Source organism: Micromesistius poutassou (genome assembly GCF_964030765.1).
Source record: "Micromesistius poutassou genome assembly, chromosome: 18".
Lineage (NCBI taxonomy): Eukaryota > Metazoa > Chordata > Actinopteri > Gadiformes > Gadidae > Micromesistius > Micromesistius poutassou.
Window position 1 is genome coordinate 10,206,866 of NC_140288.1, and position 27,560 is coordinate 10,234,425.

The following is a 27,560-nucleotide window of genomic DNA, read 5'->3' on the forward strand; positions in this document are numbered from 1 at the left end:
CCTGATCTTTCCTCTCTCTCTCTCTCTCTCTCTCTCTCGGCCCAGCCACTCCTCGGAGCGTGTTAGCAGAGTTAATGTTTATGGCTGGTTAATGGACTTTGGGTGTATTTCCTCTTCTCTCGTCATTCCAACTATGGTTTGTGTAATAATTACTACAATTACCAGCCACAAATGATGTCGTTAAAGGCCATTAGACGAAAAATGCCAAGCAACACCAACGTCGGAAGCAAAACCACCGTGCTCGACGCGGCTCTTGTGGCTGGCGTGACGCTGTATCGGCACTTTGAGTTCACCAGCGGCGGCTAATTAGCTATTTACGTTTGGCAACATGCCTGGTGGTTTAGCACTAGCCCGGAACCCCAGGGTGTTGAAAGGGTGCAACATCGACATTAGTGTGTGTGTGTGTGTGTGTGTGTGTGTGTGTGTGTGTGTGTGTGTGTGTGTGTGTGTGTGTGTGTGTGTGTGTGTGTGTGTGTGTGTGTGTGTGTGTGTGCATTAACCAAGGTCTTTTTGGAAAACAGTGCACACCTGTTTTTTTTAACACCAATTAACCAGAGTAGAAATAAATTTGAGAGGAAAGCAGGTTCACAACATTAAAGGACAAAAAAAAACTGAGATTGACTGAGATTGAGATTCGGTTAAGACGATCACTTAATATCCCAAGAATAACAGCCCGGAAGAGAAAGCAGAAAAAAAATTCCAATTATGGACCGAATGAGCCAGGGTGCATTGGGAGAGAAATGCCCACAGAAGATCCAAAAACAAAGCCCCTGAAATGGAAGTCCGGAGACAAAGGATCTGGTACTGAGGGATGATGTGTGACGGCTGTATCACAGAGTGCTGCACCGCGTTTAGGAAGGGGATGATGAAAAGTTAACACGAGTCAGCCTATAAAGTCAGGTTCCTGGCCTCAGAGACGCGCCGTATCATTTCCATGCGTGCCATGTCTATACTTTAGTAGAATGATTGACTTTGACACTGGAGGCCAGGAATAATCAAACGACTGAACAGATGGCACGTTTACTGGCAGGTCCGGCTGTCACCCCGGAGCCCGACCAAGTTAGTTGTCAATTAGTGACTAGTAAAGAAAGGCTTTGCTTTCACATGTTGCTCGATAAACGCACAATAAACAACTGCAGCAGAAAGCGGTGGAAGCACTAAAAGGCTCTGCAGCTTCACCCAGCTTTCTAATGAGCCCGGGGGCTCGCTACTCTTGAGTCATTCCCGGTCCATTAACCTCAAAAAAAATGAAACGTAGTGCTGACTCAAAGACCCCTATGCCGCCCCCACCCCACCACAAACACACCCAGGAAAACCAATATGAACTCCATGCATCCATAAATGAAGCTACATGTGCATTATCAGAGGGCCTTAAGATACAGTAACAGTGTGGGGAGGATGAATGCCGAACTCTCCTGTGGGGGTGACAGAGACGCAGTGACTAATGGGACAAACGGAAGGGCCCTTTGATTGGCCCTTTGTATAGGGACCTGTATGGGGTCAGGGTTTGGTTTAATGATGCCATAATGGTGGAAGTGGCTCTGTGTGTGGGTGGGAATAAAACACACACTAGGCTGCGTTTAGTGTGTACACAAGTTTGTATCGGGAGCATTTTGCTCTGTGTGGAAAAACTTGTGTGTGTGTGTGTGTGTGTGCATATGGGGTAACACATAATGTTATGCTAATGGTTGTAATGGCAGGAGCCAGACTGTTGCTAATGACTTCATTATCACTACCAGCGTTCGCTCGGCAGGAAAAATATATACGCATGAGAAAGGAAAAGTGATAAACACAACAGAAATTTATGCTTCCATCATCGTGTTTGCGATTGTTTACAAAAAACTCTTTCATGGTTTCCTCTTTCAAAACCTCAACAGAAATGATAATGGTTATTCCATCAACACCAAGTACCTTGGTGGGCGGGGTCAAGCAATACATACAAGGCTTATTCGACCCAAATGACAAAACCTGCCCTTTGTTTAGATCCAATGTCACAACATTGGAGAGTACCGTATCGGTTCACAAGGAAGATCGTTTTTGAGGTTTTTTTCAGTCAAAATAAGCAAAAATATAGAAACCACATGTACAAAAACCCTTTTGGGAACAATCGATGCTCTATGTTCCTCTAGTGGCACAGGTAACCTTTCCTACCTTTATGGCTCTGTTATGTGAAACAGGAGGTTCAATAAAGGTCAGATTGCAATGTGTAACATACCATGCTGCTAAGAGGAAGGATAGGGTTCGATTCCCATGTCCACAGTCTAACATTATCTGACAGTTGTAAGTATTATATAGTTATTACCATTATATATTACTCTATTATCATTATATCTTATGAGTTTGTATCAGGCCATACCACTGGCAGCTCCGGGGGTGCTGAACTGGGAAGAGTCCAGGAGCTTGCGTGGGGTGGAGAGACTGCTCACATCCAACATGGGCATGGGCGACACGTCTTTGCCTGTGGAGCTGCAGAGAGGGACGAGAGAACGAGATGGTTACCGGAGTCCTCCAATTAGCACCGCCAGCAAAACATATGTTCACTGCTCATCAACGGTTCACTACTCATTAAATAAATACTCTTAAATAAATAATCACATGTAAGCATGTCCTACACTGCCTCACACCCCGGCTCTGTGGGAAACATCCCAGTGTGTGGCCATACCAGAATTTAGTATGCAGCGCCACTGCATCCCTGGCAATAGATAAATGTCCCCAATAACTACCCTTCTAGAACAAAAACCAATCCAGCCTCATACAACAAATACGCCCAGCATCTCTGGGAGGGAAATGGCTCTGCTTTCCAATGAGCCATTTATCAAGCCTTTAAGCGGGGTGGGATGTGGTCCAGGCCCAATAAGCCAAGGCGGCGCAGAGCCCCTCGCTCACTAAGTGATCGGGGCGTATGGAGGTGGGCTGACTGTTAGGAGTCCACCAGGTAGATGGAGGCTGGGGCCAGTCACTCTCTGACCCCCCCACCCCCGTAATAAATCACCACAGCTCCCCTCAAAGCACCACCGCCGTAATTACTGCACACAGAACACACGATTACCGCACAACGACACACACACGCACACAGTCACACATGGAAATGGGGACAGGGTTGTTTACACATGTAACCACACACACGTTAGCAGTCACACATGGAGATGAACTCAGGTGTGTGCACACACACGCACACACACAGCCTTATAAACACTAACACTACACCCAAACACATCAACGTGTCTGCGTGTGTGTGTGTGTGAGAGTTCAAACAACTTGCCACGCGCTAATCCTCACACAAAGCACGCACACACACTGACTGATTGGAGGAGGGCAGCCACTACTCACATCCAACGAGACATCGGGACAACACAAAAGGTGACTTATGACCTGAACCCCCCTCGTGGCATACACACAGTCCCTCCTGGGATCCACCATTAGCTCGGTGATGCTGCTACATGCACACAAGCAGTGGCTCCGGATAAGCCTTTGTCCTGTGTCCAGTTTATCATTGAGCCATGCCTTGTGTGACACCCGTGCTGTTGGCAATGGCAACCACAGCCCTCTTAATTGGGTTGTACTCACGGTGGATGCAGGCAGTCTGGCTCAGACCATTTAAAAGGGTATTATTCTTTAGTTTAACTGAAAGTTGACCAACTTTGATAAAGCTACTGGGCGTACAGGTGCGCGGGGGCGTACGGGTTTCAGAATAATTGGCTTGTTTACCTGACTGTGTGCTATTGTAAATAACAGGCTCGTTACTGCAATGCAATACCTTCGTATGAAAGCACATTAATACAGCCACAGCAATGCTTTTGGTACACAACACTAATTTCAAAATGGAGTAATGCAAAAGTCCTTTTGAAAAGTCTTTTATAGAATAATAATTGCCTGACTACACCATGATGTCGCATCTCTGTATGCCTAGGCATTGTGCGTCTGAATGAAAACCGATAGAGAAAGAGATGTGTTGATCGTAATAAAGGTACAATAGCAAAGTGGAGATTCAACACACATACATACCCCCATCCATCCATGTTCCATCCAGCCATCCATTCATTCATTCATGATTAATCCATCCAACAATACATCAGTACATCAATCCTTCCACTCAGCATCCATCCATGATCCAACCACCTTTCCCCCATCCCCTCCCAGGTCCCCTACCCGGGGGCGCGGGCGTTCTTGTCCTTGTTCTTGTGTCCCAGGCGGTGGGTGGACTTGATGTAGAGGTGGCGGTGCAGCTCGTCGATCAGCACCAGGTGGATGGTGAGCTTCCTGCTGTGCAGCTCTAGGCGCAGGTCCCCCAGGCCCTCCACCTGCAGCAGGTGGCCCTCCAGGGCCTCCACCGCCGACACCTGGAGCACAGGGGAGGGGGAGGGACGACACTCGCTGAGCATTGGGATAATCAGCCTCAGCCGCCGGACACCCTCCAGATATTAGTCACAACCAGTCTGAACCAGTCTGAACCGGGCAGACTGGCGCAAACCCCCTCAGCTTAAAGACATGATGATGATAGCGGGCCGTTGTGTTTTTAACCTTTCTACAATGGCTTGATTAGGGTTAGGGCTAGGTATTTCTAACTGGATTTGTTGGCCCTTCTAATGGATGAAACAGTGAGGAGAGACTGGGAAGCGGACTGAAGAAGAGAGGGAATGACGTGTAGCGTAGGACCACAGGTGGGAATTGAACCCTGGTCGCTACAAGGTACACTGCCTGCGTGGCCAAAGCCCGTCCTGGAATAAAAAACAAACATCCAATCTAGGTCATTTCTGCTTTAATGCAAAGGGTAGCTTTAACTTTCGCTTACGACATTTATTTCAATATATGTCATAGCGATTGCGTGAGTAGACTCTCTGAGGCCAACCAATAAGTACAGTTGACTGACGTCTCGCTCAAACATTTGCAGACTTAATGATCAAAAAATGTAAACCATTGTAACTTTGTACTCTGGGTCAAGCCAGTTTTACCAAGTAGGCATATTGTGAATGAGCCTATATTTAGATAGACATTACATAACCGTTGAGTCATTCACTGTTAACATTTGTCATTTTTTTCCCTTTTGAATGATTATGTGTACAATAATGGTTAACAAATAAATAATCCTTCCATTGAATTTCCAAATTCAGTGATGTAATGACATATCCTTTAGAGAACAGGGTCTGGGTCTGCTTATATGATTATGGTCCAGTTGAAGCCCTGGCCTTACATTCACCTGGTCACAAGATTAACCCCAACCAAAGAACCATCAAAAAAAAGCATGATGGCAATAACAGCGTGCATGGATGGGATAACAGATGCAATACACCACTGTAGCTTGTTACAGCATCAGTGCATCCATTTCTCCAGCACGATAAGGAGTCCCAATGCAGTGGTGCACGGGACGCCCCTACCCTATCTACTCAGCGCTCGTACACACACAGCACACAGCAGACAGCCTACTGCCAGCACGCACGCAAATTAGTTTCCACAAAACAGGGACCATTGGGGAAGGACATTCACCCAAACGGCAGCCGTTGGCACTGCTCCTCAGCCGTACAATGTGTCCCTCAATAGTGGCCAACGTTTAAATACTACCTAATGGAAATGATGATGGCAGTGAAATTACCCTTGCCTGCTCAAGGTCTTTAAGTCTGCCCCACACACAGGTTGTGTGACATTCATTAAACTAGACAGTGCTTCAGGCAATAGAATGTAATTCACCTCAAAGGAAGTAACAACAACAAAACTGTTGGAACAGTGCAACAATTTCTATCTGCGTTGGACAATGCATTGACATTGTAAACTAAAATAAAAAATACAATTAATCACCGGTAGGTATAATAGGTTGAAAGCATTAAGGCGTTCAGCATATATATATACTGTATATATATATTCAGCATTCAGGGAGTGTGTGTGTGCGCATTGTGACTCAAAGCATTGATCACAAGGGGTCTCTTACTATCCCAGGGCACTAATGGCTGATAACACTGTGGAGGGTCTGCTCAGAGCAGAGGCTGGGCCACGCAGGCAGTGAGAGGAGCAGGGCAGTATCGTCAGGGGGGAGGCAGGAGGCAGGGGTCAAGTGTGTGTTGATGCAAATGAGAGGCACATTAGTGGAGAGATGTGCTAATGTGGTGCGCATGATCGGCCCCCACCGGCATAATGCATAATAAAATAACTCTACACTCCCTCCCTCCCTCCCTCCGTATGTGTTGGTTAAGATGGAGAGATTGCGGGCCGGAGAAACACGCACTTCCATCAACTCAAGCCTGCGTGTTTCCACATAAATGAGTGTGTGTGTGTGTGTGTGTGTGTGTGTGTGTGTGTGTGTGTGTGTGTGTGTGTGTGATTATCAATGGACTAGGATGGCAGAAGGAGGCTGGTTAACATCATTAGAGACCATGCCTGTCAGCCTAATCAAGAATATGAAGCCTCTGGCAAATTACCATAGAGAAGAGAGGGTGAGAGAGAGCGGGAGAAAGACAACGAGCAAGAAGAGGATGGCTGAGAGAGAGAGAGAGAGAGAGAGAGAGAGAGAGAGAGAGAGAGAGAGAGAGAGAGAGAGAGAGAGAGAGAGACAAGGGTAAGAAGAGAAAAGAGAGAAAAAATATGGATATGCAGATGAATACCTCACGGCACACTTGGAGTGTCAAGAGGTGTGTGAGTGTGTGTTGTGCTATAGGAACCTGGGAACGCAGGGAGAAGTGTGTGTGTTAGTGTGTGTCATCATGCAGGAACCTAGACATGGAGGCACAGACAGTTACAGGAAATAGAAGGGGGAAAGAGTGGATTGGAGAGAGACAGTTTCTTTCTAACCATATCCGTGGGGTCTTGTGAAAGTGCCATTCACCAGGACAGAGAGGGACAATGCTGAATGCTAATTGTGAACCCTGGAGATACAGTGCAGTTCAGTAGAGAGCAGAAGTAGAAAGAGAGATGGAAGACTGAAAGGTAGAGAGTTCAGAGAAAGAGACCGAAAGACTAGCAGGACGGGGGAAAAGGAACGACACCGAAAGTCAAACACACGACATACAGACAGAACCAACCAACTACAGAGAGAGAGAGATGGACAGAGGCAGGCAGGAAGAACGAACCAGCCACCTAAGGGCCGGGGAAGGGAAGGCTGAGGCAGATTGGAGACAGCAGGTAGGAGCGAGGGAGGGAGGGGAGCCAGATAGAGAGGCTGTGCGAGGGAGACGTTAATCTGACAGATGAGTGCGGCAATGAGTGACGGCATGACGAGCATCAACACATCAGCAGCTCCCTCAGAGCCGGGGCAGAGGCAGCACGCAGGAATGGAAAAACAAAGATATAGACAGAAAGACAGCGCGAGAGAGAGAGAGAGAGACACACACACACAGACGGAGACAGAGACAGAGACAGAGACAGACACAGAGACGGAAGGGTCTGAAGAGAAAAGAGTGTAGGATGAGACTGTGTGCAGAAAGGAGAAGGAAAGCCGGGGATTTCAAGTTGTTTGCTCTATAGACAACATTTGTATGAACAAGTGTCTGCTAGAGTGGCACAGTGGTTTCACATCTGCCTTGATTACCTTATGTTTCACACCTTGCACACTGCAGCCACAAAGCAACTACTGCCACTGAAAACTCAGCATTTGGCAAGCGCTCCAAGCGCTAGGGAGGAAAGCTGCAGCTCAAGCATTGTGCTACACCAAGCATCGTGTTCCACACCAATAAGACTACAGTACTGTTCTCAGCAAACAAGTACAGCAACAGTAAGCACTGTGTCCAACTCACTCCCCCACATTTCACTCACACTGCATCAGTAATAAAAAGCATGAGCATTCACGGCCTCTCATCGTTGACTGTCTCTCAAACTCTCTCTCATTCTCCTCAGAGAATCCCAGTCCAGCCCACTGATCATCAGTCATGGTTGTTTGGTCCTGGCCGTCCTGAATCAACTCACTCACTAAAACCCACTACCAAACATCCATCAATAGAAGGGTGAGGCGACAGTAAAAGCTCACAGGTATGAGATCCTCTCCAAGCTACTTTGATGAAGTTGGCTTAAAAGTAATCAGAAAATGAGCAGCCGATGCCCAGTTCAGTGCTTCAACAAATGAGACGAGAGTGGGCAGGAAATCAATCTTCCGAGCACATCAGAAACACCGGAGCTTATGTATTTTAGACCAGCCTTGCACAAGGGGGCTTCTATCGGCTTCCCCATAGAAGGTTACACTGATCGATATGGGACCTTGAAGCCTCACTCCATATCAATACAATTCAAATTCAACAGAGCTTCACATGGAAAATTAACATTTTACATTGCCAATGCTATTTCAAAATAGACAATATATATCTAGGTCTCTCTCTCTCTCTCTCTCTCTCTCTCTCTCTCTTTTTTCTGGTCTCCAATATAAAAAGTCAAGACCACCTAACAGTCCTCTCTGGGTACCATTCTGAACACAAGTGACTCGCATCTCTCCCATACTCCCTCTCAACAAAAAAGCCCACCACCACCTAGCATGCGAATGCAAAACCAACGACCATCATCTTCATCTACTTTACACTCTGTTCCGAATCTAACGGGAACAAACTAGGGCTGAACGATTAATCAAATTGAAACAGACATTGCGATGTAATAGAACACGATTCGCAAATCGCGATGGCTGTGATTTGTGATTTGTCACTGTTACTGACAGATCAGTTAACAGTAGTATTTATTTTTATTTTACAATTCAATAGTTGAATAAAGATGTTAATATCAATTCATGCATCAATTCATCTCAAAGGAAAGAGCAGTTTATATGTTGACTGCTTCCAATGTTGTGTTGGTCATATTATAGAAGGATTTGTTGCTTGTTTAGTGAATAATACAGAACATAAGGAACTTTAAAAAGAAAAATCACATACTAAATCACAATATTGGTTGAAATATTCGCAATTAGATTATTTCCCCAAATCATTCAGCCCTAGAACAGACACTCATAACCTTCACAGTCCACTCATCCATTGGCTCAGGATGCCCCCCCCCCCCCCCCCACCCGGCCACTCACCAGCATGTCGGTGGCATGGAGGTAGTGCTTGCTGGCCATGGAGACCTCCAGGCGCTGAGGCACCTGCTTGATCCTCTCGATCTCATCCAGCAGCTCCAGGACGTGCTTGTGCTCGATGCCCTCGATCCACAGCTTCCGCAGCTCATCGCGTTTGCAGTGGAGCAGCATCTTACAGGACAGCAGGTTCTCCTTCACCTAGATGGGAGAGGAGGCCATGGAACCACAGACATCACAGAGCAGAGGACGTTAGAGCACTGAGGTGAGATGGCGTAAAAGCAGTGGACCAACAAATGAAGGTGCCAGTGAAAACGTCATATTTCTAACACATTTAATGAGAAAAATGTTTAAGATAAGAAAAACTTATGTCTGTCACAAGTGACAGAAATTCGTCTTTGACAAGGCAGGTTCAATTTACACAAAATAAAAACATACAAGACAGAGACAGTCAAAAACAATGACAATAAATGAATGCAAAAGAATGCAAGCAGTGCAAATGGATGACTGGAGTGAGATGTTGCCTATTTGTGACTGTTCAGTGTGGTGATGGCATATAGGACTTTAGCATTATCTTATATTGTTATTTTTATACTGCAGATTTTTTATCTTTATGTATCCTCTTTAATGATCACCACAGACCAAAGTAGGCATTTTATGTAATTAAGGGTTATAGTGGCTATATGAACTTGAAACAATGCATAATTCTTACTCTGTGCGTTTGCACTGTGTGAGTGGAAGACATGCCACCCCTCACCTGTTTGATCTTGTTACGAGAGCTGGTGATGCGCTCTGTGATGCTCTGGTAGGTCCTGATGGCAGTAGTGAGCTCAGCGTAATGCTGGACAATCTGCTCATCCAGGTCATGGTCACACTTCTCGAACGCCTCCTCCAAGCGACCTTTCTCCGTCTCTCTGTCTTGGACGTCATCGCTGTTGGACAGGGTCCTGGACAGAGAGACCACGGGCATCGGGGGAATGAAGGCATGCTCATGTTATTGGATGGTCTGTCTGCCCACTGCACAACAGTTTGAAGAACATTTCAACCAATGAACAAGCCAAGCAATTTTATAACTATATATGGACAGCCAAATAAAATTTAAAGCAAACACATTTAGGTCAACGCAAAATTATCCCTTACGTCTGTGCGATGAGCTTTTAATAGGTTTCAGATATCTTGTCTGCAATGGATATGCAGACAAAATATCTGAAAGCGAAGATGATGTTGTGTTTAATGTGTAACTGCTAGTTTGTCATCAAACAAACATTGGATGGCTGAGCTGTCAAAGTTGGAAGCACTGCTTTTGAATATCACTAGATTGCACAATGCATTGTGGACGTACGGTTTATTCTATCGAGCAAAACCCTTCTGCTGAGGTTACAGTATGATAATATATGATCTAATACACAGCACATAGATCCAGAATGTGCAGACTGTTATTGTTTGAGAACACAGGAAGGATGTGAAGCTAACGTTAGCATGCCAGCTAGCCGCCTAGCACTAGGAGGACACAGGATACGATAAAGAAGTCTAAACGTATCGCTTTGTCCAATACGATATTGTACACACAGTAAATGCCCCCTACCTTATAACAGAGATGAGGAGACCAGAAGGGTCTTTGCTCTTGCTAACAGCACTCCTATATCTTCCTGTCTCAGCTGCCATTTTTCCAGCTGCTTCTCCCAAAACAGGAAGACAGAAACGTGAGGAGCCGCAATGTCTGCTGGGAAATGCAGTTCCGTAATGGGAATGCACCTGCTACTTGCAGTCTATGTTCTATATATTAATCTACTTTTTTGGGAGGGTGAATCCAAGAGTAGCTGATCTTACGAAACAATACAATTTTATAAAATAATAATAATGTAATAATAATAAAAAAATAATATCAGTATCATTATGATTAATACATAATAATAATACTATAACTATAACAATTGTTATAATTATAATCATAATATCATGGAATAATAATTCCCCACTGATCAACTGGATCAATGAGCAGGTGATTGTCTGGTTGTGACGGTGAAGACGATCAGTAACAGCAGCTTAACCTTCACAATGACAATGTGATGACTTTTTGAGGAGCAGAACGAGGAGCAATGGGAGGAACAGGTGAGATGAGATGAAGAATGGGCATAATGGCTATGGACAAACCCCGAGTGCGTTGGTGTTGATCAGCAAAATAAGGTGATATATCCTCATGGTTTGTTTACATGCACAAATGTATAAATAGCAAACATAAGGTTTAGTTTTGGTATGGCCCCAAAAAACAACATGTAAACATTATTTTTTTTAACACTGGTCAGCATCCTCCAGAGAGACTGATAAGAAGCACGGGTGAGCAGAGCAAGAAGGAGAGAAACGCCTTGTGTCAGAGAGTTAATGGCCTTCCCCCATTTAGAACACAGAGTGCTGTGTTTGGTGCAACTCCTGCGCTCGCTATCTCTGACAATCTCTGCTGTACCAAAGAGAATAGGAGAGGGCATTGATTTTGGGCGAGAAGGGGTCGATTCCCAGCAGCCAGAGCTCTGATTGATGTGCCGGTGGACCTGGGAGATAACATTGTGTGGGATCTTTGTGTCCCCTCCAAAAAAAGAAACAATCGCTGATGTGCTGAAGCCTTAATTTCTGTTGTAAGTCGCCCGTTTCCTGGGACCACAGGTTTAATTTAGAAGTTCTTATCACCTATAGCCCTGCGGCAAATATCCCATCAGTCCAGCTTATCTACTAGGCTCCTCTTCTCCAATAATACGCTACCAAGGTTATTTATTTCAGCTACGCAAGTATGTGTGTGTGTGTGTGTGTGTGTGTGTGTGTGTATTTGGACATATGCTTGACATGTTGTGACAGAATGACCTTTATGTGGGACACAAGGACATGTGCACTTGAGGAATACGTGTATGTGTGTGTGTGTGTGTGTGTGTGTGCTTGTGTGAGTGAGTGTGCATGAGTGCATGAATGCAGGGGGTATCTTTGTTATCTGTAAATATAAAGATTTAGTTGTCAATACTGCATCACAGTTTTTGGTGAGGTGAGGTGAGGTGTTGTAGGTGAGCGGTTGAATCTCATCTGTTATAATAATATCTCACAGTGTTAAAGGACAATTCCGGTATTTTGAACATTGAGCCCCCTTTCTGGTTTGTCTAGGATGAAATAGAGTGGTTGACACCGAAATGTTGACTTTTGGTCCTGTCTCGGGTATTTGGCTCATTTAGAATCGCCTCTGCCTGAAAACAACCTGTCCTTAAAACAACCCTAAACGTTATTTTTCCAAAATGTGCAACTATCCGAGTGGTAAGTGGTGTTCGTTGATGTTCCAAATAAAGTATCGTAGCGAAATACAGTTTCTGTCTTTTTTTTTGTTTTGTTTTATTTGGTATTTTGTAAATCCCATTGAAACGGAAACTGGACCGGAATCGGAAACGGAAAGGGGGGCTGTTTACGTTTGGTTATAGGCCGTGTCCCAATTCAGGGGCTGCATCCTTCGAAGGACGCGTCCTTCGAAGGATGCAGCCTTAGTCTTTTCGCTCAGTTCTCTGTCTCAACAGTAGGGCTAGAACCAACCATTCTATTTCATCCTAGACAAACCAGAAAGGGGGCTCAATGTTCAAAATACCGGAATTGTCCTTAACCCTCTGACCACAAGGGACATTTAACCTTGGAAAAAGCTGCTGTGAAGAAAAAAAATAGGTCAGGTCATTGCTACACGAAGGAATCATGTTTCAATTATCAAATTCTATCATAATTTTTAGTTATTTAAGTTGATCCTGACACCATTGAAAACGAAGGATTTTTTTGCAAATATACATAGGCCTATAGGAAATGTGCAGCCCCAATCTCTCTCTCTCACACACACACACACACACAAGCACGTACACACACACACACACACACACACACACACACACACACACACACACACACACACACACACACACACACACACACACACACACACACACACACACACACACTATTCATTGACAATTCATCAATATTCATGCACTCTTCTTTCATTCTTCATATCACCATACTAGCATTGACAGGACAATGCTAACAATAACATATATGGTCGACAAAACACATTGTTTTGGTCTAAAATTAACGCCGTCCAATCCCACCAATAGAAAGTGCTTTTGTACAGATGACTCCCGCTCATCCAATCACCTTTCGTGTTCTTCAAATTCAGGAAGTGAGTGCGGCTCAAACGGAGGCGTGAGGTTCCAGGGTTTTGACTTCTCGCCTCTTTCCACCACAACACAAAATTCAACAGAACGAGTCGATGTGAACAGTTCCTCTGAGCACCAGAGAACGGTTGTCTCCGCTCCCCGCTATGGGCGCTAACAACAGCACCCGTCGGGTCTCCTTCGAGTCCGACGACCAGGAGAATATCACGGTGGTGAAGGGCATACGGGTGAGTGGCCCGACCTGATGACTTTAGTATCTGTTAAGAGTTAGATAATGAAGCGACCACAGACGTGCAAAGGGGGGAATATGTAATGGTACGTTTTGTAATGTGGAGAAGGCAGTCAGCAACAAGCCAGCAATAGGTCACTTCATAGTAACCTGAGTCTGTTGATCCCTGCAGGGTAAAGTTCAATGTTGACACCTTCCCTCAGACTCCTTTATCTGACAATATGGAGGAAACTGGGATTAAATAGACGCTTATGTATCACTGTTCTGTACACACAGTTCCAGAATGCACATTAACGACTCGTGTTTAAACGTAGATGTGAGCTTGAACTTGAACAGCTTCTACATTCGAGTCTTACTAAGGTTAAATATAGAACGAAGCTGTCCATATGGAGCATGTGTCTGACCTGCCAAATCAGTCATGCTATTTATCTATTGTTGTGGTGCAGTTCTCACTGTACTTGCCTTTGCCAGTGGAGTCATGAATGACCCCTCTGTCGTACGTCCTTTTCAGCTCTCGGAAAATGTCATCAACCGCATGAGGGACGGTGGGACCTCCCCTCCTCCCCCGAAGAATCCACCAGCAGCCGTCCCACCTCCTCCTGCCAGCACCATCTATGCCCCCCCTCCTCCTCCTCTCCTGCGTCCAATCCCTCCCCCCTTCGACCCAGTCACCTCCATGCCTGCTCCTCCACGTGTAGCGGCCGTGGCCCCCCCTGCACCCCCTGCCCATGAGGAGAAGCTCAAAGCCCCACCTCTTCCCCCCCCTCCCATTGAACAGGTAGAAGCACCCCCCATCATTGACGTGGTTCTCCCATGTCCTCCAACACCTCCCCTGGCTAAAGCTGCTACTGCTCCTGCTCCCGCATTTGAACCCCTGGTGCCTCCTGCTCCTGCTGTTTTGGAATCAGTCACCGGGCAACCAACCCCTACTCCGCCGCATGCTGCGCTGGAGTCCATAGATTTGCTGCAATCCTCAGTCCATGATTATCCTCCTGCTCCCATAGCTGAGCCTCCTGCAACCTCCCATTGCATCATTGAACCCCCTGCTCCTCCTGCTCCTCCTGCCATGATTGAACCCATTGCTCCCGCTCCTCCTCCCCTCGTAATTGAACTCACTGCTCCTCCTCCAGTCATAATTGAACTCACTGCTCCTTCCGCTCCTCCTCCAATCATAATTGAACTCACTGCTCCTCCTCCAGTCATAATTGAACCCACTGCTCCTGCTCCGGTCATAATTGAACCCATTGCTCCTGCTCCTCCTCCGGTCATAATTGAACCCATTGCGCTTCCTGCTCCTGCTCCCGTCATAATTGAACCCATTGCTATTCCTGCTCCTGCTCCCGTCATAATTGAACCCACTGCTCCGCCTGCTCCTCTCCCTGTAATGATGGAACCCATCCTGGCCCCTCCCTCTCCTCAATCAGTACCCATGTCCTGCTCTCCCGCCATTGAGCCCGTCAACATGCTTCCCCTGCCGCCCCCCGCAGAGCTCATCATCGCACCTCCCTTGCACCAGTTCCTCTCTCCCTCTGAAACACTTGCACCTCCCCCCCCCCCACCTAACCCTTCCCAGCCCCAGGTACTACCCCTCGCTCCGGCCCCTGACCCGGAGCCCGCGGTACCACCACAGCCTGAGGAGACCGCTGCAGCCCCCCCCACCATGGTCGCCCCCCCTGGTGAGTGCTGAGCCCTCCCTCAGTTAGGGTGCTGTGAGAAGGTTCTGGTAGGTGGTGATTCCTTCTGTGTGGGGGAGTAGAGGCTGTGTAGGATGAATGTACTCTGGCGGTTGGTATGCTACCTCTGCTTCACTGTTCACATCCCCAACCCCGTCGTACATTGTTTTTCAATAATGGAATGACCCGTCATGGTTTATTCAGTTTCCAACTATGATTAGATATTAGTTACTTTTATCTATAATGTGATTGTTTTTTTTATTGACTTCAATCGGCAGAGGTTCCCTGTTATTTTAACATATTGCACATCGTTGGAATGCTATTGACCAATCAGGATCAAGTATTTAACAATGCTGTGGTGTTAGATGATATATACAACTTTTATTTTTCATTGCTCTGACAATTAGGAGGCAGAAACTGGTTGGTTTCTGCTAAATAATGTGACAAAATTGTTCTCACCTCTCCATCATTATGGTGTATTCGATATTAGATGAATAGCATAACATTAGCTTTGAAGGAAAGATAGGAAAGAAAATATTTGCTGTGGTAATTTCCATCACCTTTGGCCTTGAGACAAGCAATCTGTTTCTTGAATATGATGCAGGGATGTCAGCTCCTAAAGATCATTTAATAGCACTAACACTGATTTAAAAACACGTTTTGAAATTGCACACAATTGATTGTGTGGGTTGGTTTAACTTTTAAGTTGCCCTCCAGGGGGTTTGTGTAACACTTTAGTAAATGTATTATTGAATATGTCCTCTTTCATAGAATAATGAATTGTCCTCAACTCAGCAGTGTTTAACAAGTTGGCATAGATTGCCTCATCTCCTCTCCTAGTTGGCAAGGACAGCAGTCCTATCGTTTGTCTTCTTCAAAATATGATGGTTTTTTATTCTATTTTTATGGCGACTGTTTTGATTTCCACTAGTTGGTAATCCATGGTTTGACGCATAAATATTTTGCTGCCTCGGACCTTTGGACAGCCAGAATACGTTGTGAGGCATTTAGCGACTTTCGCCTGTCTATAAATTGGTCCCCCAATGCATTTTTATGCCGTTATGAATTCCTAGATCCTTCAATGAAATTTGCCGTCACTTCGACAGATTACACAGCAATCACTTAAATGGGGCTATCATGGTGTGGCAAATTGTCACTTGTTGAACATTTTCTTGTCAAGATGAAGACGGCCTGGCAGACTAAACTTTGTCATCATCGTCTGCGTTATGAAAAACCCTATTGTGGAAATTGCTTGAGGCTGTCAGTCAAGCATATTTTAATGTTGTAGCGTGTATAATTTCAACAAGGGTAGGTTGTCTAAATCATACTGCTGAAGTACGGATTTAATACACACTTTTCTTAATCTGTATCTCCGTCTATGTCTCTCGTACCCATCTGTCCTCGCTGTCATTCTCTATGACCTTTCCCCATTCCTCTACGTTCTTTTTCTGCAGTCTGTCTCTGCCATAATTCTCCTATCCTGTCTGTCTGTCTGCATGCATCTCTTCTGTATTTAACTAACTTTAATACAAACCAGTGTGTACTAATGCCCCTTTTCCACCGACAGTACCAGCTTAACTCGCCTCGACTTGGCCCGCCTTTTTTTTACGTTTCCATCGCCAAAAAAGGTACCTGGTACTTTTTTTAGTGGCACCTCCGTCGAGGTTCCAAGCGAGCTGAGCTGGTACTTTTGTATGATGTAAACAGGCTGCTGGCAACAGTGGCTGCAAACGGGAATAATCACTCAAAGTTAAGTTGTGTCCAGTGTGGCTGGAGTCCACGGACCCGCTCCCGAGGGGGACACGGATCAGCGTTTCGACTTGTGTGTCGCTCCTTTCCCGGGGCTAGAGTTAGGCTGTGCATGGTTATGTGTGTCCGGCGTGGTTGTGTGTGTTCGTCATGGCTGGAGTCCACGGACCCGCTCCTGAGGGGGACACGGATCAGCGTTTCGCTGTTTTGTTTTTGTGTCATTCCTTTCCCAGGGCTCGAATTTCACCTCCATCAACGTTACCGTATGACAACAATAGACGAACAGTCATTGTGTTTTTTATTTTATTTTATTTCCCATTTCCCGTCATAACCTTTCCCGGGAATCAGGAAATAGTCTTGATCAGAATCCCGTCTCCCGGGATTAAAACCTAATGACGACCCGCCCACGTTGAAGAGGTTATTCCAGGCACGCGACGTGCCTGGAACCAAACCGTCAAAAAGTCGTGCTAAGTCGTGGCGAGTTGAGCTGGTACTGGTCAGTGGAAAAGTAGCATAAGTGTAAGCTCCCTGTTCCCTCCTCGCATCAGACAGGTGCCTTTAGCCGATCATTAGACAGCAGTCTGGGGGTGGGATGGGTGGGGATGCTCAGCGTAAAGGGGGCGGTCTTCATAGGGTGGCATCCGGGGTGTGGGCGAGGCTCTCTCATCCATGGCGGCGTTCCATTGGTGAGGTAATTAAAAGAGGCCAACTTATGTCACGCCACGCTGACTCTGTTGATTAAAACGACACCTCTGCAGCTTCCCACAACAAACCACCAGAGCTCATTAGGGTGGGTGTGTGTGTGTGTGTGTGTGTGTGTGTGTGTGTGTGTGTGTGTGTGTGTGTGTGTGTGTGTGTGTGTGTGTGTGTGTGTGTGTGTGTGTGTGTGTGTGTGTGTGTGTGTGACTTCTACTGTGTGTTAGTGTTTCTCTTTAGAATGTCTTCTTGCAGACGTGTGTGCGAGCAGGGTCTGACTTCTGTGATTGTTAGCTTTTCCCTTTACAGTCCATTCCTTCTTCTCTCAAACCACCACTGCAACAGCTTCTGTTGTTTGGCGATCGATTGGTTCGATTTCAAACGTTCTTTCTAAAATGTCATAAATAATGAGTGTATCACAACGCATGTTACGTGGCACACATTTAAATGTCATACATTGTCTGTCCAGCAGCTGAAAATAGAAAAATGTCAACATTATAAAACAGATTGTCAAAGTGCACTGGAATTACTAACGGAATAATTGAAGACTCGTTACTCTTTTTAGTAGTTGGAATTTGTTTGCATTTGATTAGTTGACTTGCTCCTCATCCATTTTATCTTGCTAATTTCTGTTGATTTGCATAGAAGGAGAATTTTGTGTTTTCCTGCCTGTGTTGCTGCAATTTAAATCTCATAACCCAAAGAACAATTTATGTTTAAGCACTTGATGAGAGCTCTAATAATCTGGACGCTTTCCACTGGCTGTGTGGCAATCGCACAACTAAACTATTTACCTTTTCCTCTTCCCCGTCTTCCATCTGTTGGGTATGGTGTGGTAAAGCAAATGTTCTTGAAGTATATCTAGCTTGCTGCTTCTCTGTGGATACCAGTTCTTATTTATTTTAGTTGTATCAATGTAATACTCTAGACTCTGACATCTTGTTTGTTGTCGCCACCAGAACTCATCAGAGGGATGCACACAGCCATTAAAACGTTTTAGTAGACGAGGTCACCCGAGATTAGCAAATAGTTTATAAAAGAGGAGGTCGGCTCACATAGTTGACCCTTTCTGCTCATTTAAAATGGTTGAGGAAGTGGAAGAAGTCTGAATGGGAATAAATCTCATTAAAAAAATTGTAAAGTTCAGCCAAATCTTGAAAGGCTTTAACCTCAATGCGGTGGAAGTTGATTATGTGTGCCCACAAGCGGTGAGTAGGAAGTGAATCTCCCAGCCAGCTCCCTGTCTGTTTTAAAATAAGGGCTTGACTCACCTTGTGTGCTGATTACACAACGGTCAAGGTCAAGTACGCCACACATTCGGCAGCGCTCCAGAAAAGGACACGTATATCTGAGCATACACGACTGAAGGACCCTCCCCAGCCTGCATGTTTTTAAAGTTATCTTCCTGGTGCAAAACACTCAAAAGTGGGTATAGGATAGAGTGGAAAAAAGGCCAAAATGTAATGTATTTTTGTGAATTTGGAAGATTGCTGGTTTATATGCTTTGAAGAACCTAAAATGGTATCCCTGCTCCCGTAACCCTTTTCCGATTTGCGCTCCAAGAGCACTTAAAGGATGCGCCAACAGTGTGTTAATCTGATTGGCTGGTTGAGGAAACATCCTGCCCACTGGTACTGATACTACGGACCTAATCCCATAACGTGTCTCATTTTAGAGGAAATGAGCTCAACCGTCAAATTCCGATTCATATCGTTTTAAGGTTTTATACATCAAACAATCCTTAGTTTTTTCAGTCACGTAAACGTGAATCAGGTCCTACTGAGAACAGACCCAAATAAAGTCCAATAAAGCAAAGCTGACAGTGAGCAGGGAGCGAGCTAAGGCCCCCCCCCCCCCCCCTTGCACAGCGAGCGTGGTGGAGGTGGGCCGTGGCTCGTCTAAGCCAGAGCCGCGAGCGTGAGGAAGCGGTAATGTTACAGATTATGCCCTATGTGCAGGTCCTAGGGTTAATGAAACTTCTGATGAGAAACACAATTTGCCTCCGTCTATTATCGCCGACCGCCAATGGCCTCTTCGTCTCTCCCTCCTCAAGTTAAATTTGATTTTCACACCGGGTTTAGCGGGTGGAGGAAATGGATAGTCGGGGAGAGGGGGGTGCATGGCTATAAAGATGATGAGTTTTTAATCTCCCAACATTTACATGTCCTGGCCGGGATAGGTGCGTCCCCGATGATGCAGGGCGGTCTGGTGACCCCGACTCCCTGAAGGAGGCAGTACCTGTTATGTCACAGTCTGGGGGTGACCTTGTGGGCCGTGCTCTGCAGAGCCCTGGCTGCCGGCCGGATGTGCCGATACATATGACTTGAAAACTTGGTAGAATTTAAGAAAGAATGAAGGTATGCCGGATTCCAGGTCTTCTTCTTTTGGATTATTGCTGTTGGCAAAGTTTATGAAACCAAAAGGAGTTTTGTTCTAGATCGAGTTTGTTTCTGATATACCTACAATCAGTGGTGAAATGCCTTTCTGTTCATGGCCTCGTACTGAATACGCCATCGAACAAAGGCCAGATTTTAACTTCTTTCAAGATTTTTATCCAACCAATGCAAGACCCATATTGAAACTAAAGATATTTGTGTTATTTTGCTCTTGGTAGATTTGGACATTCAGTTAGTGTGTTATCTCCACTTATCTAACCTCCTCTGTATCTCTCTGTGTTTTCGGAGTGTTTTGCAGAGGTATAGAGTTCCGGAGAATAAGTATAGAATAAGACTATAGGGAATTTATTGGTGGTAGAAAATAAGAACACAATGAAGACTGTCACCGAAGGTTAGATATTTCACATGCGCTACATTTTATTCTGTCAAAAAATAAGTCTGACTACCCTAGTACTTCTGACATATTTAATACTAGACAAGGTTAACTTGTCTAGTAATTACAAGTTAACCACATGGAATTGTTTTAACATGCAAAATAATTAAGTTCATGTTAGTTGTTTCCTTGCCATTAGCTTGCCTTTTTGTGAAGTTGATATCTAGTACAGCTAATGTTTAATTAGCTATAATTGTTTAATAAAACGTTTTTTCTTTCCATTATGGCTACTGGAGAAACTTAAGTTGAAGCATTGGATGTAAAATGAGCATCACTGCTGCCTTCAATCCCAGTAAACCTTCTGGAAAGCAATACTAGATCCACAGCAGATGTCTGTGATGAAAAGGGAGCAGTGACTTTCACATAGAAGCGCAGTGCTCACCCAGTGGTATAAAGCTGTCTCAGGAAGTTTGGAGTCACTTAGCTTAATCGCTGAGTAAAAGCTAACGTTGGATGAATTGAATCCAAGCTCTCCTCCTATTAGTTTTCACTCATGATCACCATTACAGGGTAATAGTAGTAGTGGGATGTGGGTCACTGTAATGGGCGGCTCTAGATTAGACCTATTGAAGTCAAGTTCAAGTTTTATTTATCATGTACTCATAAATCATAATTTATCAGTATTGAAAATTGTTGTGCTCAAATGTCTGTTCAACTTAAAGAATAAATAAAATACTGGAGTTAAGGATGGAGAAAAAGGGTAGAATTAAAAAAATAATAATAATAATGTTCAAGGACAGTTCAGCATCCTGATGGCATGAGGGTAAAAACTATCCCTGTATCTGCTGGTACGAGTCCTTATGATCTTGTAGCGTCTTCCAGAAGCCAGGAGGGAGAAAAGACTGTGGCTGACTAGGGTCAGAAATGATCCGCTTGGCCTTTCTCCTGCAGCGCTGGCTGTAAAGGCCCTGGATGGATGGTAACACAGTCCTTGTAATACGTTGTGCAGATTTGAACACTCTTTGTAAAGATTTCCTGTCCTGGGCATTGCTGTTACCATACCACGTTGTAATGTAAGTCTATGTCCACGTGACCGCAATGTCTGTCGAGACATCTCCTCATGTAATAACAACCCAATGGGATCGCCGTGCACAACCTTTACTGTGCATGTGCACAGAATGCACACTGCTCATCTACCACCGCTGTGCATTATGTAAGGGATAATGTATAGAACGCCGGTCATTATGTAAGGGATAATGTATAGAACGCTGGTCATTATGTAAGGGATAATGTATAGAACGTTGGTCATTATGTAAGGGATAATGTATTGAACGCCTGTCATTATCGGGAAATAAGCCCTGACAGGGCGAACAGGACACCGACGTGAAGCGGAGGGGTCTTGCTTCGCCGTGAAGGTAATCGATAATATACGAATAAATACGATAAATAAATACGAAAGATGTGAATCACTCCACTTTCCTTGACAGTGGTCATTATATGCTTAGCAACGGTCATTATTGAAAAGTAATTGACCGCCGGAAGGCAAGAGGCTCATGCAAGTGAACGGAGCGATCCACAGCATTGAGAAGAGCCATGTAGGTATTAACAGTCAAAGCATGGAGGATTACCCCCCTCCCCCCAATCCATCTCCATCTCTCCAGTGTAGTTGTGGAGTAATCTTTACACTCTGCCACACACACTCTTCCCCCCCCCCCCCCCAAGTCACTGCAGTGGCCCCGCCCCTGTTCTTATGGCCTCAGAGCACGTTCAGCCATGGGGGGGGGGGGGGGGGGGGGGGGGTGTGTTTTGCTTTTTGCTTTTTTGATTCACAAGGCTTTAAAAGATAACCCAGGTTATTGCTGATTTGTTTAACAAATCTCACACAGATTATCTTGCACACACATACTGTCATACACAGGCGTATGAACACACTTGCATAGATGCACACACACATAGCCATGCACATGCACACACACACACCTCTTCTGTGCTTCACAAGGTGTTGAAGCCTGAGGGCAAAGACGTGGATCTGTCTTGCTACTTTCACAGCAGGCCCACATTTGCACGCACACACGTACGCACACACACACACAATCCCACATCACACACATTTGCCCATTATTTTCAGCGTATATGTTCCTAGCAGAAGATTCTAGAGCAATGGTCCAGCCCCCCCCTCCATGGGGAGTGGAGGGCCAGACGGGCGTTCATTACCCAACCCATTACCAGATCATTATGGTTTAAATGCTAATTCGGAGCTCAACTCTTTCCCATCCATAATTTGAATGTGAGTCACATTCTCTTGGTACCCACTCTGTGAAAAACAAACATGCCATTTTAGCCAAAACACTTTGTGGTTTATTTTTCTCACATCTGTTATCATCTCGCTCTCTTTCTCGTTATGTCTCTTGGTAATGTCAAAATATTTATACGTTGATGCAACACAATTTGAATCTGTTCACCAAAGTCTCTTTCTCTCTCTCCTCCCGTATCCTAGTGGATGAAGATGCTCTGAGGAAGAGGATCAGTGAGGAGCTGTATAAGGGTCTGGAGCAGGAGAGGGCCAAGGCAGAACAAGAGCTACAGGCCTGGTGAGAGACACGCACGCACGCACGCACGCATGCACGCACACACGCAGTAAGGCACAGACACACTTTACGTCCTCAATGCAGTTTACCATAGTGCACTACGCTTTATCTTAAATGCCAAATCACACACTCATAATTGCTCTCTCTATGAGTCGACTGGTTTTAGCTCTCTCTCATTCCGCAGATGGACCCATTGGCATATTTTTATTTATAAAGGTATTATTGGGAAATTGCCTTCATATCTTTCTGATCTTTTGTCCCAAATGCACTCCTCTTATAGTTTGTGTTCAAATAATTTTATACTCTTAGACACTCCAAAAACACTGACTGAGCTAGTTATCTGTTGCAATTCCTTTTAACCATTTAAAAAAATTACTCAAACACTTTAGATCTGACAGTTGTAAATGCTTTCACTAAACAAACCTTGCAGTGTGTTTCAGTGTGTTTTTTTTATGCGTTATCTGTCTTACTTTGTCTTACCTGTTTCTTGTAATCTAATCTTCCCAGTGTTAAGTATGTTTGTTGAACCTGTCTTTTCTGTGCTCTGTTTTTGTGTTTCGTAAAATTTTGTGCAATGTCTATGTGCTCTGATTCTATGTTTTGTTGTATTTTTGTGTAATGTCTAAGTGATCAGTTTTTATGCTTCATGTTTTTTTTGTGCAATATCTTTATGTCTGTATGTCAGGGCTCCCTTGAAAAGAGGCTGAAGGTCTCAATGGGACTCACCTGGATAAATGGGTTAAATAATAAAAACTTGCAACTTACAGACTCACACACCGCATGGTGCATGGGGAGCTATGGAAGGAGTGTTTCTAAAGCAGCTATATTTTATGTATGAGGTTCAATTATCACGTTTGCAATTCCACCCTATAAACATGGAATTCACAAACACCTACCCCACAGGATGTTTGATTTATTTTGGTTTAGATTATGGTATGAAGCCAGTGTGTTCTTGAAATAATGCTATTATTCATGAGCATGTGCTTATTTCATTTTTTTTGATGAAGTGACATGTCCTTGTATTTGTTTGAGAGTAGCTGCACATTGCTCGCGTTGCTGTCGGCCGTCTCGTAGTGAAGCTGTTCTCTCCTGCTCCCCAACTCCGTGGCACCATTGCCCCCTCCCGCAGTCGTATCCTTTATCGCTGCAGCGTGACAGACTAAAGCCCCTCCCCTCCACCATGGAGTCCCGCCCCCCCAGGTGCTATCGGGGCCCGGGACGCCCTCAGACGGGCCCTTATTGGCTTCCATTAATAGTCAAAAATGTCAGGAACAATCTCTCCGTACCTCCCCACCGCGTTTCCAATTTACCCTCTTCCGACACACATTGGCACTCTCCTACCTGTCTGCTTCCCCCCCCCTCACCTCTCTCCCTCCCTCCTTACCTCGCTCTCCCTCCCTCCTTACCTTGCTCTACCTCCCCCCCCTCGCTCTGACCCCCCCTTAACTCTCTCCCTCCCTCCTTACCTCGCTTTACCCCCCCTCGCTCTGCCCCCCCACTCAACTCTCTCCCTCCCTCCTTACCTCGCTCAGCCCCCCCCTCGCTCTGCCCCCCCCCCCCCAACTCTCTCTCCCTCCCTCCTTACCTCGCTCTGCCTCCCCCCTCAACTCTCTCTCCCTCCCTCCTTACCTCGCTCTGCCCCCCCCTCAAACTCTCTCTCCCTCCCTCCTTACCTCGCTCTGCCTCCCCCCTCAACTCTCTCTCCCTCCCCCTTACCACACTCTGCCTCCCCCTCAACTCTCTCTCCCTCCCTCCTTACCTCGCTCTGCCCCCCCCTCAACTCTCTCTCCCTCCCTCCTTACCTCGCTCTGCCCCCCCCCTCAACTCTCTCTCCCTCCCTCCTTACCTCGCTCTTTGGTTGAGATCAATTAATCTTGCCTGGGAAGGAGGAGGCGCCATCCAGAGGGTAATTTCCTGAGCGCTGAGTGGGCGATCCATTAGTTGGGGGGGGGGGGGGGGGGGGGGGGGGGGGGATGAAGTATCAAACTCTCCACCTCACCCGGATCCTACTCCTTCCTCCTTTATGGTCTCTTGCTTTCTTTCTTTGTCTGTCTGATATTGGTGAACAGGTGTTTTAATGGCGGGGTAATGTTTCAGACCCCACCCTGCCCATGTCTGTCCATGGGATTCAGCTTCAGGAGGGTCAGCTGTGATGAAGGAGAGGTGGTTGGTGTCTCCATGCGCCGCTGTACCGCTGAGTGAACGGCTTTAAACAAAGCGCATACGGCGGTGCCGGCGCCGTTCGCCTGTTGGCGATAAGCGCCGTTTTTCAAGATGAAGACGTTGGATGATGAAGGGGGCTTGAGAGGAAGAGTTTGTCGATGGATTTTTGCTGTTGAACTGCTTATTGAGTATTCTCAATATTCTCTCATTCTAACTCATTGCGATTGTTGGCAATTTGGGCCTGTTGAGAGCAGCTTCTAATGCCACGCCTTTTCATGGTTTTTTACTATCAGAATGTGTGTGTGTGTGTGTGTGTGTGTGTGTGTGTTGTGTGTGTGTGTGTGTGTGTGTGTGTGTGTGTGTGTGTGTGTGTGTGTGTGTGTGTGTGTGTGTGTGTGTGTGTGTGTGTGTGTGTGTGTGTGTGTGTGTGTGAGATTAAATAATGGAGAAAGTGGAGGGGGGAGATTGATGGAATGTGTGTTTGTGCCCTCCTAGTTTATAGAGGTCTTAGTGGTGAAAGGGCAGCTAAATCATCTGTGGATCTAGCAACTTTTTCTGATTCATCCAGTGAGCCTTAACCACCAACCTCGCAATTGATCAGGATATTTTTTTATTTTCTGTCGAGCCGTAAAGAAATTATAGTAATGTGTGGGGAGAACATTATATATTTTTCTCTTCAAATTACATGGTTGTCACGGTCACAGGGAGACTGGCAAAAAGCGTTCCCACAACATCTCTGTGGCAACGGCATGAAGGCTGAGTAGGGGACTAGGGGACTTTATTGACTGCCACAGTTTGCTTGGACAGCCGTAATCAATATTTCCTTTTCAATGCCGAGCCTCTCCACTTTTTCCCACAATCTTTTCTACTTATTTTCACATTTTCTCCCCCTCATGTTGTTCTTGCATTCAGTTGACTTTGGGTAGACCCGAGAGGTCCCCGGTGGAGATAGAGGAGCACCCGGCCTGCTGCAGTCACATGAGGGGTGTATCAAACCAATCCAAACCACTAACGCTATCGGCCTGCCTCCGCCTGGCCTGATGGACCAAAAGTGGTGGTTTCAGGTGGAGCGGTTATGGGTCAACATGCTCTCTAGTATCATTCTACTTTACCATTCTAATAATTAGATGCCGAGTGCCATTCGGAAACTTTTTTTTTTATATTCATATTCTCTTATAATTTTGGGGCAGAGGAGAAGTTTAGTGTTATCTTTTAATTAGAATTGACGTGAGGCACTAAAAGAAATCCCCTTTTTCTCTGCTGGACGCTGCAGAGGTAATTTAATTGTGAAGCTTCAGGGAGAGGTGCTGTGGTTTCAGGATGGGTTTAAATCAAGTTGAAACGCATGTCGTCTGGAGATGTGTGAGTCACAAAGTCCAGCTTATGCACATGCTACGCTCAATAGGACCACGTCAATGTGGAGACTAATTAGCAGCTGATCAGCCCCTCAATCCAAAGCTACTTCTAGGATTCCTGAGATCCACTAAAGGTCTCGTTATCATTATTATAACCTTATGATACCAAACGCTACGCTTCTTAAACGCCTGTTAAACACCCCCAGGAAAGGATCACACTGCAGGACTATACTGCCCATTAGTTAGCCCTTTATGTTGCCGTTTGTTAGTAATTCATATATCTTTTTTTAATTGGCTTTTAATACCTTTCATTGAGTAGGGAGTGGAGGGAGAGCGGAGAGTGAATGACATGGCACAGGGCCGCAGGTGGGAATCGACCCCGGGTCGCTACGAGGCGTATCTCCTTTGTGGTTTGGGGCGTGTTGATGACCCAGCCTCAGCCCTGGCATTGGTTAATAATAATATTTCACATGCACTCTGTACCCTTGTCTGTTCAAACTTTAAAGGATTTCCTTATGGAAACAATGTATGAAGAGCGGTACAAACTTTATAGATGGTAAACTTTGAGTGAGTTTGCAGTGTGAGAGTATGCTTGGCTCTGTACAGAAGCTAGGGCTTTTATCCATCACAACACCCCAGTTTCCTGTGTGATAGGCAGTGTTGAGACTAACGCCGTTAGAATAAACGCGATTACGTAACGCCGTTACATTCCTCTGTAATTTGTAATCTAATTAATTACTTTATCCAGCGTTACTAACGCCGTTTCCGTTACTAACATGACTTGTGTTGCCGTTAGTCCGTTACTAAAATCGGGGCCCCAGCGCGATCATGGAAAAAAAAAAAAAAAGCCTGCAGCGAGCATGAGTTCTAGGCTATTGTTTTTTCTTTTCTTCCTTTCCTCCTCCTCACTTCATAAGCGGGCTGCAGAGTAGAGAGCACACTAGTACAACACGGTTTCGATAAATACCAAGGATAAGACAGGTCATGTTTTGCGGATATGGAACAAGGAAGTAACTGACTTGACGATGTATAGCTGCGTGACATCATTGACGAATCATTGTAGGAGTTTATTTTACACACAAACCGACGTAGCTTCTGTGCGGCGCACACACACAACTTTCGACCGGTAAAACCAAAGTGATAGACAGAGAAGAAATGGCGAGTACAGAAGAGGAGG

The 27,560-nt window shown here is 45.5% G+C and overlaps 2 protein-coding genes across 2 annotated transcripts in view; one reads left to right on the forward strand and one right to left on the reverse strand.

Moving 5' to 3' along the window:
* Positions 1-10,654, reverse strand: part of exoc4 (exocyst complex component 4) — a 118,059-nt gene extending 107,405 nt beyond the window's left edge. The window contains exons 1-5 of the mRNA XM_084482912.1: positions 10,560-10,654; positions 9,732-9,921; positions 8,981-9,175; positions 4,150-4,340; positions 2,357-2,466 (exon numbers count right to left, since the gene is read on the reverse strand). Of these exons, the coding sequence (XP_084339038.1) occupies positions 2,357-2,466; positions 4,150-4,340; positions 8,981-9,175; positions 9,732-9,921; positions 10,560-10,639 (766 nt within the window). The 5' untranslated portion in view covers positions 10,640-10,654. The remainder of the gene's footprint in view (positions 1-2,356; positions 2,467-4,149; positions 4,341-8,980; positions 9,176-9,731; positions 9,922-10,559) is intronic.
* A 2,512-nt stretch (positions 10,655-13,166) lies between these two features.
* chchd3a (coiled-coil-helix-coiled-coil-helix domain containing 3a) overlaps positions 13,167-27,560 on the forward strand; it is a 66,863-nt gene continuing 52,469 nt past the window's right edge. Inside the window, exons 1-4 of the mRNA XM_084483357.1 lie at positions 13,167-13,388; positions 13,902-14,168; positions 14,964-15,066; positions 22,775-22,868. Of these exons, the coding sequence (XP_084339483.1) occupies positions 13,308-13,388; positions 13,902-14,168; positions 14,964-15,066; positions 22,775-22,868 (545 nt within the window). The 5' untranslated portion in view covers positions 13,167-13,307. The remainder of the gene's footprint in view (positions 13,389-13,901; positions 14,169-14,963; positions 15,067-22,774; positions 22,869-27,560) is intronic.